We start from the raw sequence: 19006 nt of genomic DNA, 5'->3' as shown, positions 1-19006 counted from the left end.
TTCCCAGATTGAAACATTTTCTAGAAATAACCTTCTCTTTGGGACGCTGTAATTATCACCTCATCTCCACCATCCCCACCTGGCAACACAAGAAGAAGTAAGGAAAATGCTTTGTTTTAATTATTACCCCTCTTAGGCTTTACTATTTTAGGCTGAAGCCTAGAACACGGAACCTCAGTTTTTGACCCAAAGCAGAGGACCTGTAAATCTCAGGGTCCATGAATCCAAAGCAGCCTGTGCGAGCCCCGAGTGTCTCTTCAAGAGCTTTTTGCAAGGCTTTGAAGAGGATCCCAAGCAATCTTATGCTTCACTAGCAGTCACCAAAATGAAGCACGTACTAAGAGACTCAATCACTTTTGCTGTGGTTTTCTGGGGTTTTGTTTGTTTCAGGGTTTTTTGGTTTGCTTTTTGGGGGTTTTGTTTGTTTGCTTTGGAAGGTTTTTTCGGTTGGTTGGTGGTTGGGTTTTTCTGTGGGTTTTTCCGAGTAAAACATTCCTTTTTTCGGTTGGTTGGTGGTTGGGTTTTTTTGTGGCTTTTTCCGAGTAAAACACTCTGAAAATATTCTCAGAAGACTCTGCTTGCTCTCTTCTTTTATCACACTTTGGAAAGAACGTTCCTATCTAAGGAATTAAAATGCAAACCCAGGAATACATATTTAGCATTTCTTCAAGGAGACCAATACTAGTTTTTAAATTATTTTGTAATGTTCTGCAGGTAGGCAGTACCAGGGAATCAATCTCGATATCACTTTCTATATATAGCAACTTCCCAAGTGTGAAATTGTACATGGAGTTGTACGTGCATTTGGGGGGGTGGCAGTATTTATTTGATCTAACACAAACGCCTGCTATCAGCTATGCCAGATTTGTGCAGTTGCTCCATTAAAAGTAAAGACAACATGTGCTGTTTCACCCAGAGATCCAGCACTATGCAATATTGGGAAAAAAAAAAAAACAACAAACAAACCCAAAACACAACCGTTTTAGGCAGGATAGCTCAAAAATCTACCTAGGACTGGAAGGAATACCTTTTATTATTAACTTCAGCAGTTTGATAACCACAATTCTTCCAGAAGACTGAATGAAGAGGCACCTGGTTAGTAATTCTTCACCAACAGCAGGGAAATTAAAGGACATGGGAACTTAAAACAGGTCACAGCCAGGCAACCAAAACTTCAGAGCACCGTATTCTGTGCAGCACAAAAACAGCAGGCAGAAAGCGTAAGGTACATCCTTCATTTTGATCCAAGTTTTACTTACCCATCAATAATGAGATGTTCGTAGGGAGCCTTCTTGTCACAGACAGGGCAAACCCAAGTTGGTTTCTTTTCATTCATTTGAATATACAGAGTGGCATCAAAACACTGCAAGTGTGAACAAGTCAGGGCCCGACATGGTATAGTTAGCCGCATTTTACCCAGCTGGAAGAGAAGGAAAAAAAAAAGATTATATCGTCTTGGTATTCGATTAAGAAACAGGGCTTTTCTCTCTGAACAGGCCGAGTGTCACTCCAGAAAGAACTCTCACTAATCTGACTTTTGATTAAAATACATGCCACATACTTTGTTCCTTCCTTCATCATGTGTAGGTTTGATTATAGAAAAAAGTGACTAAAAATCACCTGAAACGTCACTGCCTTTTTCTCACGTAAAACACCAATAGCTGACTATCTGCTGTAATACCATCACATCCCATCCTTTCCTTCAAGTTTGTAGAAAGGCTGGGACAGTGAGGTTTTGCTGGCTAGCACAAAGCTTCCCCAAGTTGAATACAAAAAGCACAGCAGAGCAGATAACACAGGAGTGCTACCCACAGAAGGGGTTTAGCCTGAACATGGAACAGGAATATCTTGACTTGGATGCACAGATCAACACTAACCCAGCCCATGAAACATTAACATATTACACTGAACGCAAATTGATTAGACAGTGAAAGGCATTTCACATTAATCTGAAATAAAAAGCTCCCTCAAAAAAAAAAAAAACCACAAAAACCCAAGCAGTTGTCTTCTGTAAAAGTGCTGACACTGCAGTTCAGGAGGGGCTTCAGCTGACCACACCAAAGGTAAAGAGGAAGAATGTCCAAACAAGACTTTTCCCACATTAAAAAACAACAAAACAATTATTTATTAAGAACCATTTATACTAAGTATTTTGAAGTTATATATATTTGACTAAAACATACATAATGACTTCATTTGAAAACCCTCAGCCAGTTCCAGCCACGGATAGTCGGAGGAACTGGTTTCAGTAGGGCTCAAGCAAGCACCGTGGCCATGCACGCTGATTGTGAGCAATACAAGATGGGTGCCACAGGATGGCACTCAATCTCAGAATATCAGAAAACTAAATATCAAGAACAAAGGCTGTACTCACAGTCCACTACTTCCTCCATGATGCTTTTTTTTTTTTTTTTCATTCCCCGTAAGCAGAAATCCCTCCACCCCATTCCCAGCAAATCCAGCTAGACTGCAGGATCTTGCTTATTTTGCTTGCCTCTGGCTCTCGGTCATTGACACAAAACTCTGGACCGATGGGAGGGGAGCAGAGAACTCCCTGGGGTTCTCTGGTGGTGGAGAGCTCCGACAGCAGGAGGTGCTGTATGGGCCATGTGTTTGGCACGCCCTCCCCCAAAATCCATGACCAAGCACATTATTTCTATCACATCATCAACCCCCAACAAAGCAAGGCCCCCTGATCCATGTCTGGGATGAATTCTTATCTCCCAGATGGCAGGTCAATGGCTCATTTGTCTTTTGGGCACAATAAGCGTCTCCTAGCTCAGCCAGGATCAAGAGTAAAGGTACCAGAGAGAAAACCTGGATGCTTCTAGGTGATGCAAAATAAAAATAAGGAAGGTCGAAGCCATGTGCTGCAGGAAGAACATAAATACCTGCCTCCGGAGTAAAAAAACAGATTAAAACCAGAAACATTTTCACCAGCCTTTGGTATAAAAAGTATGCCTGCATTTGCTAAGCAGCGGTGGGATTTAACCGAAGCCATACAGACGCAGATCGAATCAGCATACTCAGTGTTAACAAGTTGATGTCTCCCTTCCCATTTTTGGCATGGAACCTCCTGGATCAGCTCTGCCATACTGGCCAAGCTGTGTCACAACCCACAAAAGAAAAAGGTCATCAAAGAAGGGATGCAACCCAAATTTTGAAAAACTTGTTTCCCAACACTGTCACTGTTGTGATTCCCACCTGTCAGCAGCCAAAGAAACACTGCATTCATTTCTTTTACAAGCATACATTTTTATCTTTTAATGATAAAACTGCACCCAAAACAGGAGTTAGGGATCTGTAAACGAAGCTGCAAAACCTACAGTAAAATGCTAGATTTGGAATTTTTGTTCAGTTAAATATTCGGTCTGGCTGCAGAGCCTGTGGATTTATTTATTTTTATTTCAAGGGAAAAAAAAGAACATGAATTCAAATGTCTTCCTGAAACACAGGCTCAGCCCAGCCCCTCCGCCTGCTGTATCTCGGATAGATTCAGCCAACAGCTACGGGCAGCTTCTTCTCCGCACTCCACTGTGCTAAAAAAAGCTCAGCAGCAATCCAAAACAAATTCAGAGGAAGCTGCCTCGCTCTGCACTTTTTTTGAGGGCAAAATAAAAGTTATAAAGTCTGAACCTGCCACCCCCACCCAGATAGGCAATTCTCTTTATTTTATTGGAGCGTACACACGAGAGAACCACATCCAGGACAAGTGAGATGGGAGAACAGCACCCTCACGCTGACGGAGCAGCATCACTCTTTCATTTTGGGTGCTGCTGTTGGAGACCAAATCAGCATTTTCAATGTGAACTTTCAAAGCATACTCTGTCTATTCAAGCACAAAATATTTACCAAAAAAAACCAAACCTCCCTGAGCCAAATGCTTACAAATTAGCAAGTAAAAATATGGAGGCTATAATAAAATCACATCCAGACCCCAGGACAGTGTGAATCATGCTAATAACCTTTCTATGCACAGGACAGGTGGAAAGGTGCAGCCTGTCCCCAGGAGCCTTTGCAATGACGGATTATTCCAAGAGCTACAGTGAAATCCGACAGCACTGAATGAGGAACATACTGGAAAAAAAAGCCAAGTGTGTATGTTTTGTAGACATTATTAAAAAAACAAACATCCCCAAAATAATCTGCTATAGACCTTGTTTCATACGCCTGTCAGAAAAGCAGTAAATTTTCAAGAGGAAATACAGACAAAGATAGGACCTCTGAAGAGCTGCATCCTGGTGTCTGACTGCTGTTTGGTTTTTAACCCCAGCACAGCTCCGAGAAAGCAAAATACGATTTGACATCTTTAGGTACTAGCAAACTTGCCGTCCTAAAAGCAATACCGTAGAAGATATTCCTGCTCTAATACTAACTCATCAAAAGAAAAAAAGCATCTAAAAGCACTGCAGAAAAAATTTTATCAGTCAGGGAGGCAATGGGGACAAACAGAAGTGTGTCAGAAAACTCTCACGGAATGATTTATAAGGCACCAGAGCTGCCTGAAGTGGCAGTTTTGACAAATCAAGTATGCCTGAAGTAAAAATCTGTAGTTCCAGAAGATGTGTGAAGATTAATTAAGATAATTAATTAATACATAGGCACTTCTAAACTCTTACAGCCATTTAGATCCTACTAACAGACGGCTGGTTTTGTCTGTATTGGACACTGATTTTAAGCGGTAAGAATATTGTGTCTAAAGAATGACAAAAAACCCAACAGGACGATCACTGTGCTTCCTGGAATAACAACGTACTAACAGCACAATTTAACTACAACAACTCGGCAAAATAACCTGCCAGGTGTGGACCCAAAACACTTCAGTGTTCCAGATCTGCAGCAGTTTTGATGTGACACAGAATTTCACTGGTTTGAGAGATAACAGGTTATGAGGTTCTACGTTTACAGATCAGGATTTTATTTTCTAAATGCAAATCCCTGTATCTTTCTTACAGGTGAGTTTTATCTTCCTTATAAATGTGTTATTATTTCGCTAGCATCAGTGTTGATACGGAGAAAGGTTTAAGGTTGAAGGTCATTAAAATACTACATTTAAAGATTTCCTATAACCTAAACCATACATTTAAAGTAACCACAGTGTCAACTGGGCTCTTTACAAAGCAAAGCTTATTTATCTGAAGGTTTATCTTGACATTGGCAGAGTTTAAGAACAGATGTAATAACTTCAGAAATAAGCTGCAATTTTGCAGGAATAAAGTCAGTTTTCTTCTTTAAGTTTCAAAACTGAAAATTTCATGTCAAGCTTGAGCAGATTGAGGCAAACCAGGAAACAGATGTATCCGTCATCTTGAGAAGAGGTTAAAGAGGTACACTGCCATAAAGATACCGTGTCAATCAACACGGAGGGCATGTACTCTGAAGGTGCGGGGTACTTCAAACAAGAGCACTAAGTCCCAAAGATTAAAAAAAGCACACATAATATTAACATTGTGCAGTTTACCAATGATAACATAAGCAGTAGTTTACACCTGGGTTTATCTCTGCATCTACGTGGTTAAAAAAACAGTTGATAGGTCAAGATACAGTACATCTCTGCCACTTCCACATTCACTGGAACTGTATTTTCCCACTTCATATTTGGAACAAATTTTGTTTGAACAACCTCTAGGACACTGCTTTAGTTTTAATCTTAATCTTATTAAATACTCAAAGTGTACACATGCACATAATTAACTTCAGTTAAAAGATGCTCAATCCTTCGACTGCAGACGCTGGCTTCAGAGCTATTTTTAAATAGACAGATTCACCTAATTTACCACTGACAGTGGTTTTATCAAGGACCCAAACTGCACACTCAGATCATCGAGTGACAGATTTAAACCTACGCTTACATACACTTTTGAATAGCGTTTTCAAGTTAATGGAACACTAATTTTCTCAGGGGTATATCGCATGCTTAAGCACAGTGACAGACAACTTCAGCACCAGATCCTGTCCCCACAAAGTTAACACACAGGTAAACACAAGCTAAGCTCTCCCAAATACATTTTTGTACAGCCACATTTTGATCAGAATCAGTTTTGAGCGAATAAAAGAAAAAACAAACAAACAAACAAACAAAAAACCAACTTACCGGACAAAGAAGAGAAACTCTTAAGCTTGTTGTTGCTATTTCACTGTCTGGATCGGCAGTCAGTTTCTCTTTAACTGTTAGTTGAAAGAAGGAAAGGTTTCTTTTACAGTTGATTTAAAACACAAATGGGATGACAGAGAAAAAACAAGTCTGAAACTGTGTGCTAAACTTTCAGTTTGCCATATCTACTGGAAACAAGCAGCAGTGACTATTGTTTCAGACTCACACAATAAACACGGAACATAAGCAGTCTTTACTGGCTAGAAAGACCACAAACAACAAGATTAGAGAAAACAAAAAGCAGGAAAAGCTCTTCTTAAACCAAGATCCCTAGAAAAGTTATTTACACAGAGATGTCTCTTTCCATATACATGCAACTTTGTACTTGACAGTTTCTTAAAATCTACCAACAAGATGAGCCACATTGACTTGACTGGTAACTTCAAACATGATGAAAAAATGTGTTAGTAGCTCTCACATGGCAGATTGCCACTGTAAACCTCTGAAATACTCATCAAGCAATCCTGGGATTTAAAATTGAAAAGCAAATTGAGAAATAGGAAATCAGAAGTACCTTGACAAAATTTTGAGTTTTGAATAGCTGCAGTGAAATATTAGCACTAGTCTTTCATCTCTACCCATCCTCTACTTTTACTTACAAGGGCTGTTTCATAAGCAGTCGTTGCTTAAATGAACAAGTCAGTTCCGTGTTCTCCCTTATTCTCACCTTGTATCCACAGAGCAGTAGCCACCTGGAAGCTCTCTAGATTTTTGTGCATTTAAATCATCACAGCACAACAGCACAAGCTAAGGCCCAGCACTATATACCCCTGGCTTTGTAGCATTCCCTGGTGGACTAATTTCTTCCCTTTAGGAGAAGGTCCTGTGCTCACGCATTATCTGAGCACTAAAGAGTACCACCAACAGCTGCCAGGTATTTTCACCCTCTCTCTGAAAAAGAAACATGCAGCAGTTTTTGCTTGCTTTTTTTTATACAAACTTATACCAACATGTACTTGTCAGAGAAAATAAGAAAACAGCAAACCTCACACTTAAATTTGGAAGGGGGTTGGGAGGAGGATTGTGCTAGGCACTCTCTCTCCAGGAGCTCACTCCACAACACCATGCCAAAGGAACAAAAACGGTTTTGATGGAGACTTTCCTCCAGCGTGTCAGCATCAAGGTTCAGTCTCGGGCATTTAGTTCAGCTTGCCTGAGGTACTGAATTACCGGTTAACTATATAAATACAGTTGTTCTGTTCTGAAGAAACAAAGCCAGTATGGCTGAACTGAAAGAGATTCTCTTGCATTTTTCCCTTCACAGTGTCAACAGGGTTCCTGGACTGGCTCCTAGTACAAACAAAGGCCTCCGCGTCTTTGAATTGGAACTGAATACAAAGAACACCACTATCAGATCCCCAAACCCCAGAGAATTGTAGGAAGTCCAAACCTCAGTTAGTACAGTCCTATTTCAAATCTCCTTTTACAAAAGCTATTTTTCCTTTTGAAACAAGTATTGTATCAGACATACTTAGTGCTCTAGAATGATCAGGGTTCCGGATTCCTTTCGCTCGCAACCTCTGCAGTAACACCGTAGAGGACAGCTGCTTTACGAGATAGACTGCCATGGAATAGTTCTGGAAAACAGAACAAAAGATCCAAGTAAAAACTGCTTTCACCAAAAGACAGCTTGTATTTTATACAAGGCTTATGCAATTTGTTATATGATTACAGGGCACCGTGTTTCTAAAGCAGCTCCAAGACTTTAGATGGCAAAGTTTTCAGACTAGAGAAAACCCAGTGTGCTCAGAAAGTTCGCAGTGCTGGAGTTTTAGAGATGGAACAAAAGCAACTTCACGCTTCACTGAGATTAGATTTAGCTGCAAACCAAGCTATTAAAACAGCATTTAGGACATTTCTGGAAGTTTTACATCTAAGTCGGGACATGCAGTCTACAGCCTCTTTAAGAATGGGAATTTTATATCAGTAATGTTAAGTACTGCGGTCGTGTCAATACATTTTGGGGAAGCTGTCACATCAAATATGATCAAAACATTGTTTTTTTCAAATAAAAGCTTACTTCGTTTTCAAAATAGGAAAATCAGCAGTGATGCCCCTTCCAAAGCAATACACAGAAAGAGTATCTGCAGTATTCCCTACTCAGCACTCCTCAACTTTCTTTTTCTTATCTTCCTGCACGTACTTCTATGAAATGCTAACTTCACTGACAAAACCAAACAGAAGTAAGGCAGTTAAAGAGTTCAAGGATCCAGTGGGACCAAGACGCACTCTAGTGAATCTAGCCGGAGCTGGCAAGAAGTCACCGCTCCCAACTGCCCGTCCTTCCCCTCCGGAAGAGGTCAGGTCACTTCTCCCCATCAGTCCTACCAGAAGAGACCACGCAAATGTTCCTTATCGGTGTCAGCAGAAAGCCATGGATGCTCGCTTCTGCCACTACAGAAGATCATCTGGCACACAAGCAGGTCAGATGCAGACCGGACATCAACTCTGCCAGCCCCCCGGGAAGCGGGGTACGCCCACCCTTACGCCGAGGGACGAGCAGGAGCGGCAGAGTGCTCTTCCTGGCATCGCTAGCTGACTTCAAACCAGTCTGAGATTTCTGAAGCTCTCCTTTTTCTTGTAAGCTACTAACAACAGCAGGTAATAGCTGTCTTTCTGAAAATGGGATATTGTATTAGGCATTCATCAGCAACACCCCTCTCTCTCTTCCACCCCCAAAATGTAAAGGACAACATTTGTGGTCTCACATTAGGGTACGTCAATGACTCTTTGATACAAACAGCATTCGCTGAACCTGTAACCAAACTCATACACTTGAAATTGAAAAGTGAAAGTCTTCCCCCCCAGCAACTGCCATGTAAGCTTCCACTAACAAAGCAAAAAAACCCCATTCAATTGTGACATCTACCATTATTTAGGATGCCACCAGAATCTGAAGAATCTGGATTTCAGTACTATATCTTACCATGAAATTACACAAATTGAAATAGCATCAGAAGCATCACATTTTAAATATTTTATTCTTACAATGAATGCTTCTCACATCGTTAAAAACCACTACTGCTCTAACTTGTTTGTTTAATGCCTCAATTAGTACAGAAGTTACAAAAATGGTAATTAACATCGTGAAATTATTTACCGACAGCTTGAATCTACAAAGCTAGGAACTTGCCCAAGGCATCTCGTACAGAAGGCTCTTGAAACAGATTGTGTAAAAATCACAATTATGACTTCTGGAAAGGTAGAGTACACCCGTTGAGACACGCAACTGACTCTTAAGGGAAGGGGAGGAGGGGAATTCAAATTTTGTCCTACACAGGCACATCCAAATATAAAATAATTCCTCACATTTAACTGACAAGGTCTCAAATAATCACGTTAGGAAGCATTGCATCTCACGAGTAGGGAGGTTCTGACCAGCATCTAATTCTCATGAAATACACTAAGAATTTGTCACTCTCTTCAGTTTTCTATTGTAAGCTAGAAATTAGCCAATATGGGTTTTATAACTGAAGTATCTACGAAGCCTGAGAAATTAGCTAGTTCAGAAGAGACTAACTCAGATTCCACACACACTTGTGACGTTTCTTTTCCCTAAATCCTCCCTCACACTCTTATGCAGAAGTGCTGCGCTGTATTCAGAGCAATAACCAGGATTCATCAACTTGCACATAGGCACTTCTGCAACAAACCAAAACAGGTTCATTTTTAAATGCTTATTTCTGATACCTGCGGTTCTCATTAGATAAAAGAAGGGTTTTTAAAAAAAAAAAATAATAATTCAACCATCATTTATTCTGTAATCCGAATGGAGACTGTTTTACGCTCCACAAGAAATCCATCACGAAATACCATCATGATGTTTTATAACTGGCTATTGTGCATGATTGAGCTGTAAGCATTTTTCCACGCTGGTTCAGGAATCCTGGGCTTCACACGCTGACAAATTCTTGGACAAGGTTTCATCGCAGGACAATTCTCAGGAAAAACCAGGATGGTTGCAGTGGCAAAGCCACTGTTTTCCAAGTACATGTTGACTCTGTAATGAGTACCTAGCAGGTTTTTTTGCCATCAGTAAAAGCACTGCACTCATTCATGGACTAAGTTATTGATGGAACTTTTTGCAGCATGTTCCAGATTTAATTAGTCCAGCGGAACGTCAGCAATTTTATAATACCCATTGTTAACATTCTCCCCACAGACACAAAAAGTTATAAAAACAAGAGGTTTTAAATACAAAGTGTAAGGATAGCAGTTGTGAGAATAGAAATGTAAAAAAGGCAAATGAAATCTCCTGGGTCCTGCTGAGTTGCTATGCTTTGTGCCCACATTTACACGGCCATAAAAGACCACTTGTACTGAATGTCACATGCTAGCTACAAGTTGAAGCCAAGATAATGTTTGTCAAGTCCCTAAAATCAGGAAGAACTTGAAGTCTGAAGTTAAGACAAACAAATAAATAAAAAATAAGTTCTATGGGATGTTTTGATCTTACTGTCTGGCCCTCAATGGGTCACAAAGCAAGGTGGGTGTGGTGGGGTAACCCTGGCTGAATGCCAGGTGCCCAGCAAGCCGCTCTGTCACTCCCCTCCTCAACAGGACAAGGGGGGAAGAAAAGAAGATGTAAAAAAAACCCTCACAGGTTGAGATAAAGTCAGTTTAATAAAGCAAAAGCCAAGGCTGCGTACACTAGCAAAGGAAAACAAAAGATTTATTCTCCACTTCCCATCAGCAGGCGATGTCCGGCCACTTCCCGGGAAGCAGGGCTTCAGTATGCGTAGCGGTTGCTCTGGGAGACAAGCGTTGTAAAAACAAACGCCCTCCCACCTCCTTTCTCTAAGTTTTTATTGCCGAGCAGACATCATATGGTATGGAACATCCCTTTGGTCAGTTTGGGGCAGCTGTCCTGGCTATGTTGCCTTCCAAGATCTCGCCCACCCCAGCCCACTGGTGGTGTGTGGGGGGGATGCTGGAGAGCCAGCCTGGATGCTGTGGAGCAGCAGCAGCCAAAGCTCTGGTGTGTTATCAACACCTTTCTAGCACAGCACTGTGAGGGCTGCTATGGGGAAAATTAACTCCATCCCAGACAGAGCCGGTACAGTTTGGGGGCTGGGGATGAGGAGGGAGAGATCACACCAGAAAATGTGAGGGCTACTGACTTAAGGGTATCTGCAGGAACATGTCATATCTGTGCAGCATAAAGTCAAACAATCAAAAGAAGGAACAATCTACTGCTAAAACCACAAAATATTTTCTGCACAATTAAACTTCCTTATCTTTCAAATAGATGCCAAAGCAGAAACTTCTAAGCTTAAAACAGCATTTTGTACCAAAGTTACTTACTCTTCCAATTTCTGCAGTCCACGAAACAACAATTGTGTTTGGTACCGTCGTAGATAATCTGACGAGTGAGGTAATGTTGATTGGTCGGCTAGGTCGCTTTGGTTCAACACCATTTTTGGTTGGTGGAAGATAGCCCTAGAAATAAAAGTATTTTTTCCCCTTAGCAAAAAAAAAAAATTTAAAAAAAACCCAAACCTGCTTTTGCCTTCTTCCCCTCTCACCACAACCCTGTCCCCATAAAAGCTGTGTCTCACCTGAACCAGGCTCCCTCTTCAATTATAAAGACATCGATATATATGTGTGTATATATATATCAGACAATAAAGTATTAGGTGTCTTACAAGCCCTTTCTCCTTATACAGAGTCTCGCACTTTCCAAATCCTAACCCTGGCCACCGGAATATTAAAAGGCACCTTTATAATCTCGCCTTTCTCAGCACTGTTGTCCAACTCGCCTCGCTAACACTGCCCAGTTTAATCCTGTGCGCTGCCCCAGGACTGTCAACTGGAATTTTTCTCTTTAGCCCTCTTGGTCAGTGATGTTCTACTCCCTGCACAGATGACCTCCAAAACAGAGTCCAATTTCAGTCAGACTCACTGGATATTTGTCAAACATAAAAAATTACTATCACATTTTTTTAAAATTTATCTGATCTACTGGCTGGTCCACTGAGAAACAATTTACTTAACTATCTTTTCCATCCCCCTATCCATCTTCATTCGAATGCTCCAATATGTGAAAACAAAGGTTAGGATAAATTCTCAGGGTAATTTCTGGCAGACAGTTCCTAATAATGCTATCCAAATACATATATCAAAATAACATCTTACTTACTGGAAGGCTGCATGGTTTCCCATTGACTTTCACACACAGATTGGGTGGGAAGTGATCTTCTTGTGGACAACTGGTTTCTGATAAACAAAACCTAAAAGCAAAGAGCTTCCATCATTCACTTCTAAAGTGATTTAAAGATCGCCTCTTCGTAGAAGGATTTCGTTTTTTTCTACTGAGTTATACAAGCATGACAAATCTTGCTAAATACAGTCCTCAAACTAGCTGTACAGATCATCGAGCAGGAAAGCCCCCCAAAATTACAGGTCTGTATCAAGTTGGCTGTAGGTTCCTCCTCAGGTTTCTTGAATTCCTCAGTCTGACTCTGACTCATTCAGATATGCAGGTTCCTGTTAAAGACACATCATCCCAACTTCTTTCCTACCATCTCTCCAGCCTGACCTCTTGATACAAGGCCAGGGTTTCACAAAGGACAAAATACACAGCCTCTTCCACCGTCCCTCCTCCAACTTCAATAAACCAGTCAGCTTTTGAGCCACAGCATCAAACACTCTCCTCACGCTTCTGTCAAGCCTCTTACTTCACTTCAGACTAGTTGTATTTATTTACTTAAGTTCAGACAGGCTTATTTGCTGCTGTAACCAAAATAAGACACACCCTTCCTTATCCTACAAAATATGTGTAGGCCAGGATTGTGGACAATAGGCACTCAAAGGACCAAAAAGAGCCTCTTAACTCCACTGGCTTTCTTCCAGGGGACCTGCCCCATCCACCCAAACGTACCGTCCCACCAGGGTACGGCTGTAAGGCAGCTGAGCCCAACAGGCTGCTGCTCTCAGAAAGGAGGAGCTGCCTCCTCTCCCCATTTCCCCTCATGCTCTCCTCGTCCCTTTGTCCATCTGACCCAACGCCAAGTCAACAGCTCACCATGCAGACATGACCAGGGGGAGGAAAGGCAAGACAGCCATTTTTTGACAGGAGCAAGTCCTCAAGTCAGCTCTGCTCACAGCCCTCCACAGAATTATATATATAGGATTTAATCAACAGAGTCAACACCTCTAAAAAAATCCAACAGGTTGAGACCCAGTCTGGTGGTTCCCAAAGTCTTGCCTAAAGAAAAGCAGACCTTAGGTTGCCATGTCCAGGGAACACTGTGGTTGACATCTCTGCTAGGAAGAATAACCCTCCCTGGATGCACATTTTGAGCCATGGAGTTAAAAGAAGGAGCATATGCACAATGTGAAATAACGAATTGAAGAACATCGGCTGGCTATAGCAAAGTTCATGCACTGACATGCCAGATATCAGGCCAGCAGCAACATCAGGAAAGCTGCATGTAACAAGGACAAGCAGTTAAGTCTGCCCTTTTCAAAGCAGCCATCAGCAAGCTTTTCTCCAGAAAACAACAGGATGAGACTTCTCCGTAAAGGAAAGCCTGACCTGCTGGGGAGCGAGTATCTGACATATTTTTAAAAAACCAACAGCATCAAGAACAGGCGACATAAATACATACCTTAGCTGGACCTGTACTGTGAAGTCGCATTTGGTCCCAGAAATATCCCTAGAAACAACAGAACACGGGTTCAAACATGTTATTTACACAACAGGTTCGTTAATATTCTCTCAGTTTGCTGTCAGTTCAATGTCCGGTAGGTACAGTGTACATCACACTTCCCTCCGGGTCAGCCAAACCACCATCCTCAAGACACACTAAAAGGTACACTTTGTATTTTTCAAGGTAAATAAAATCAACTACATTCTCATTAAATACATCAATTACATTCTCATCTGACCTCTACCATTTCCTTTTTTTGGGATAGTATAAAGAAAATCCTGATGGGTCCCTATGAAGTACCATCTTTATAGTGAATAAACACAGAACTTGACAAAGGATCTGAGTGATGGTGAGGAAGGGCTGCAGGAAGGAGTTTGTATTTGTGCAGTGCTTAGTACAAGAGAAATCTGCCCAACACTCACTGGACAGCAGTGGTACTTACCTCTCTTCCTCACCCTTTCTTCTCCATCAGCTTATGCACAAAGGAGAAAAGAATTCCCCAGGAAAGCATTCTCTGAGGCACTACACAGACATCTGTGTTCTTCAAGATCACATTTCAAACTGAAAGATATGGTAAGCTAGTTCTCTTTTTATTTTATTTAAATACCGTATCACTGATCGAACTCACTCACATTGAACTGCTGATTTGCTGCACTTGTTGTGGTGTCAGGGCAAATGCAAAGCAGGTTTCTCGAAATCGCTGACTATTATCTGATGCTAGAAGAAAACAAAAGATAATTTTAAAAACAGCAAATCAAGAATAACTAACAATCTCCTTTCATTAAAGTGTCTACAAATATATACACACACATTTTTATATCAAGCCCAGTAGTATGACACACATTTCTGTAAACAATTTTAGAGACAAGTTGCCATTTCAACCCTCCTGTAAATAAAAAGACAAAAACCAATCTTTATATATATATATATATATAGAGAGAGAGAGAGAGAGAGAGAGAGTATATGTTTTAAAATGTGATACAGATAACAGCAAAGCTGAGACAAATCAGCTTAAGACTTTCTATCAGTCATGGTAACTTAATGCTAAATGTTCTTTGATATTAAATAAATTCTTCAGGATTCACAATCACGTTATTTCCTTTAATGCACACGATCATGGATTAGCCTGTAAAGTATACAGAGTGACTGAGAAGGACAACACATGCGACTTCTCATGTTTCAATCGGATATTTTATGGAGTTAAATGCACCAAACATGTAACATGCAAACAGCTCACGAGATAAACAAGTACGAAATCTGGTTTTAAAGTCCTTCAACTCTGTGCCATAGTGCTCTGTGACAAAACAAACACTACTTCAGAACTATTGCACCTGCTGAAAAGTCAAAGAAATGTTAAACATCTCCAAAATAGCGCTTATATCTAAAACACATCCCTTCACTAGGGCACCATCGCAGTACAGAACCAGACACAACAGCAATGAAAATAGCTCAAAAAAATAAAATAAAATAAAGCAGCATCTCCCCAGAGAACTGTTCAACATGTTCATCAACACGTGTACTGAAGTGAAAGCTGTAAGCAGCTTGCCATTCAATCTCGTTATTCTTAATAATTTTATAAGCTTATGAATAACTATATTGTGTATTAAACACTCGATAAATTTATCATTTTTTGTTGTACTATAATACACTTCCTGACTCATCCTTGAGTGACAGATGAGTGAATACTTCAGGGTGATACTCCAGATACTTTGTTAAAAACAGCATGTGGTAGGTTGGAACCAACAATAGAGAAGACATTGACTTAGTACAAACATTAACAGCAGCAATCTCACAAAATTACACTGATGTCTTTCTTGTATGACAAGGCTGCAAAACCTGTACATTTTATTACATGATACGCAACAATCCCTGCAGTTCATCATCAGATGCTCTAAAGCTAGGTGGGCAAGAATAGGTAATATCTACCAAACAGCAACTTCTGGGAAAATACTAGCCATAGTAAATATTTTTTAAAGCATTAAGTTATAAAAATATTTAATATTTTAATATGCATTTTTTTCCAATCATAACCTACTGTAATGTCCAAAAGCACCACCTGGGCTAGAGCACAGCATGCAGCCTCAGGTTAATGTTTAGTTAGATGCTCATGCCTACAGCATCCAGCATCTATTTTTATTTTAATACATTTTGAATTCCATTTCTTCAAATGAGAAACATGTAGGGCTTCAGATGACAGCCAGTCATGTTATCACAATGTAAGAATTGGCAGGAAATAGAAACACAATGTATACAATGAATAATTAAAATACGTTAAAATGATTGGTCTTCGATATGATTTTATACCTAGTTTTAGTTACAAACGGAAAGATCAGAACTGTAATCAACAAAAGATTAATTAGCAAAGTTAATGCACGGCAGACTAGAGAACTGAATGAATCAAGTTATTATTTCATATTTTTACATGGTTAAATGTGGCCGTAATCCGTTGGTTTCATCTTCCTCCACATATTGTTTCCTTTACCCTAGAAATTGTCAGCTTTGGATTTATTAGAAAAGTTCTGGAAGGGCTTTGTGAACTTCTTGTGAACCCCAACACCTTTAATTAAAGGAGAAGACTGCTGCACATTTAACTAATGCTACCTTCATTGAAAACTTAATTATCCAAAGAAGTTAAACAGCAGTTACCAAAAGAAGAAGTTTAACCCCAATTTCCCAAGCAATCTTCTTCTTTTTCCCTTTCAACTGCTCATCTTTTTGCTTGTTTTGGTTTTGCAGCACCTCCAATTTGAAAAAATCAAGCAGGTAAGATGTGCAAGTGTTAGAAAGAAGGGAGGAGCAAAATAACTCTGAAAACAGCGAAGGTCCCACAATTCAATCCTTCTCCTCTGTTTGTTACTGGCTGGCATTAACGCAAGAGTTATTTTTGCTAAACAGTGATATGTGATCTTGAAAAGTAGGTTTCTAACTTCTATATTCACTTTCATCACACTCCTGCATTGGCCAAATTAAAGCATTATACATTAAAATGGCAAAAAATTAAGAAGTGCATTCTCCAGTGCTGGCATGGGAGCTTTCATGATTCCGGTTTTCTTCACGAGCTGTACCTCCAGCACATTTATAAGACAGTAAATAGCCTCTGCTTGAATGAAGAATTTTTGCAATGGAAATATTTCTGTTGAAATAATGCTGAAATCTAAGTATTACAAATAACCGCATTGTGCACGTTAGTTAATGAACTTACTCTTAACTAGGATCCACCTAAAATGACAAAGGCAAGGAGGAAGGCTCTGGGGTTAGGAGGGGCTGGTTGGTTTTAACAGTCAGTTTAGACTAAGAACACAAAGGCCCCCCAACACTTCACATGCTGGCTATCAACTCGGCAAAAGCCAAAGCCTACGAGCTGATAGATCAATGGTCCCAGTGACTGAAGATGTACTCATCACACGCTGCCTGAGCTCTCCTTAGCTGTAAAGCAGAGTTAATGTACACATGCCGTGTTTTCAATCCATCGCTGTTGCGTACAGGCAGTCATTGTGATAACCACGGGAGCACGGCCAAATTGCAAAGAAGCAAGAAACGACTTGTTAATTAACGAGGCAACAAAAGATTTCAAAACTCTGGACGGACTGAGCACTACAGAAGGAGACAGACAAGAAGCTATGTCACTCTACACTAAAGGAGCTGCAGTCAGGCTCTTGAACTAGTATTAGGATACAGCTCTGCCCCTTGGACGTGAAATACCAACTGGAAAAAGAGCAAATTCAAACACCAGTGACCCCGTTCAGTGCGTGCTACCACATGTGAGTCTAACCTTCAGGAATAGGCACTTTTCAGCAAATTATAAAGACATAATTTGAATCTTGATGCTCAGCACAATACTGAGAAATGGCGAGAACAAACTGCAAGAACAGACACAATCAGCTTCACCCAGACACAAAACGACTTGGAAAGGAGGGCAGGAACAGCACTGAAAACACCAGGCTATCCCATCGCAGAGCACAGCTGAGTTTTACAAGGGCTGTGGTGGTTCAAAGCACTTCTTCCATTTCCTAGCTTTCAGTTAAGATCCCGCAATCGCCACTTGACCACCAACACACCAGGACAACCTCCCACCTGCCCGCGCTGCAGGGAACCCGGCTCCCTGTGCCATCACGGCGTTTGCAGCCCGGCTGCAGAAAGGGACGTAGGGCAAAGCGTAACCTCCATTGCCAAATCACAGCAAGTTAATTCCAGCCGAGGCACATTAAATATGGCAAGGAGAAGTCAATGGCTTCATAGAGGCTCTGTTTACCATTCCTGAAAACCAACTGCCCGTTTATTTTGCTGCCTGACCTGCTATTGCAAACCCAAGCTGTGAGGGGTTTGTTTTGGGGGGACAGGGAAGGGGCAGGGCTGGGAGAAGGACCTTGTTTGTGCATCTGGGGCTTGGCTAGGAGGAAGGGTAAACGCAGCAACCAAACCAAAAGCATCCTCTAGAAGGGAGAAGAAACATATTTTTTCTTTGTGGTTTTTTTCTAATCTTCTCCCATACATGTCCACGCAATCTTTTCCAAACCATATCTATCATTTCTAGATGTACCTACCCCACAAACAGTGCATGAAAATTTCAACAGAACACATTCCATTGAGCTAATTTCGCAGCTTTACTATTAAATACCAGGCTTCCACGCTTATCTATGAGTATATAAACTCCCCAATTTCTAAGGACTTCGGATTTCCAATGTTTCTTCCTTGAGGAATCCAGAATTTAAGAGTGTAGAAAAGCTAACAGATTTCTGTTAATTCATCTGGCGTGTCTGCTGTGCTGAGGAACACCAAACAGATCCTGGCAAGTCAAGCACACCATTTACTTTTTAAAGGTCTGGAGTATGATTAAAACCAGAAATATGCAAATATCTCGTTTTATACGAGAAAATATTTCTAATGGTTAGAAACATGCAACCATGCCCTGCAAACAACTATTATTATTTAACAAAAGAAAGGCAAAAATAGATCTCCTATTGACAACTGAGTGGATTAAAACAGAATTTAAAACCGAATAAAGCTGGAATCTAGCCAGGACAACACAGTTAATATGAACATTCTTAAGAAAGCTGCCAGGAACAATTTTTTGGGGTTTGGTGTTTTTCTTTTTCTCATAACTAGGAATTATTAAATTTTATAACCTTTTCTTTAGCACTCTCAGAATGGTACAGAGCTTGGAGGATTCGTCAAGAGCGGTTTATAGGCCACGTTTCCT

General features: G+C 40.6%; 1 protein-coding gene across 1 annotated transcript in view; it reads right to left on the bottom strand.

Annotated features, from left to right (window-relative positions):
* PIAS1 (protein inhibitor of activated STAT, 1) overlaps positions 1-19006 on the bottom strand; it is a 37394-nt gene that overhangs the window by 4392 nt on the left and 13996 nt on the right. The window contains exons 3-9 of the mRNA XM_010085553.1: positions 14439-14523; positions 13765-13812; positions 12294-12384; positions 11459-11593; positions 7626-7731; positions 6095-6168; positions 1260-1420 (exon numbers count right to left, since the gene is read on the bottom strand). Of these exons, the coding sequence (XP_010083855.1) occupies positions 1260-1420; positions 6095-6168; positions 7626-7731; positions 11459-11593; positions 12294-12384; positions 13765-13812; positions 14439-14523 (700 nt within the window). The remainder of the gene's footprint in view (positions 1-1259; positions 1421-6094; positions 6169-7625; positions 7732-11458; positions 11594-12293; positions 12385-13764; positions 13813-14438; positions 14524-19006) is intronic.

This window comes from Pterocles gutturalis, unplaced genomic scaffold (assembly GCF_000699245.1).
Source record: "Pterocles gutturalis isolate BGI_N339 unplaced genomic scaffold, ASM69924v1 scaffold12085, whole genome shotgun sequence".
NCBI lineage: Eukaryota > Metazoa > Chordata > Aves > Pterocliformes > Pteroclidae > Pterocles > Pterocles gutturalis.
Note: the sequence above shows the minus strand (reverse complement) of the source record. Positions and strands in the feature narration are given on the sequence as shown.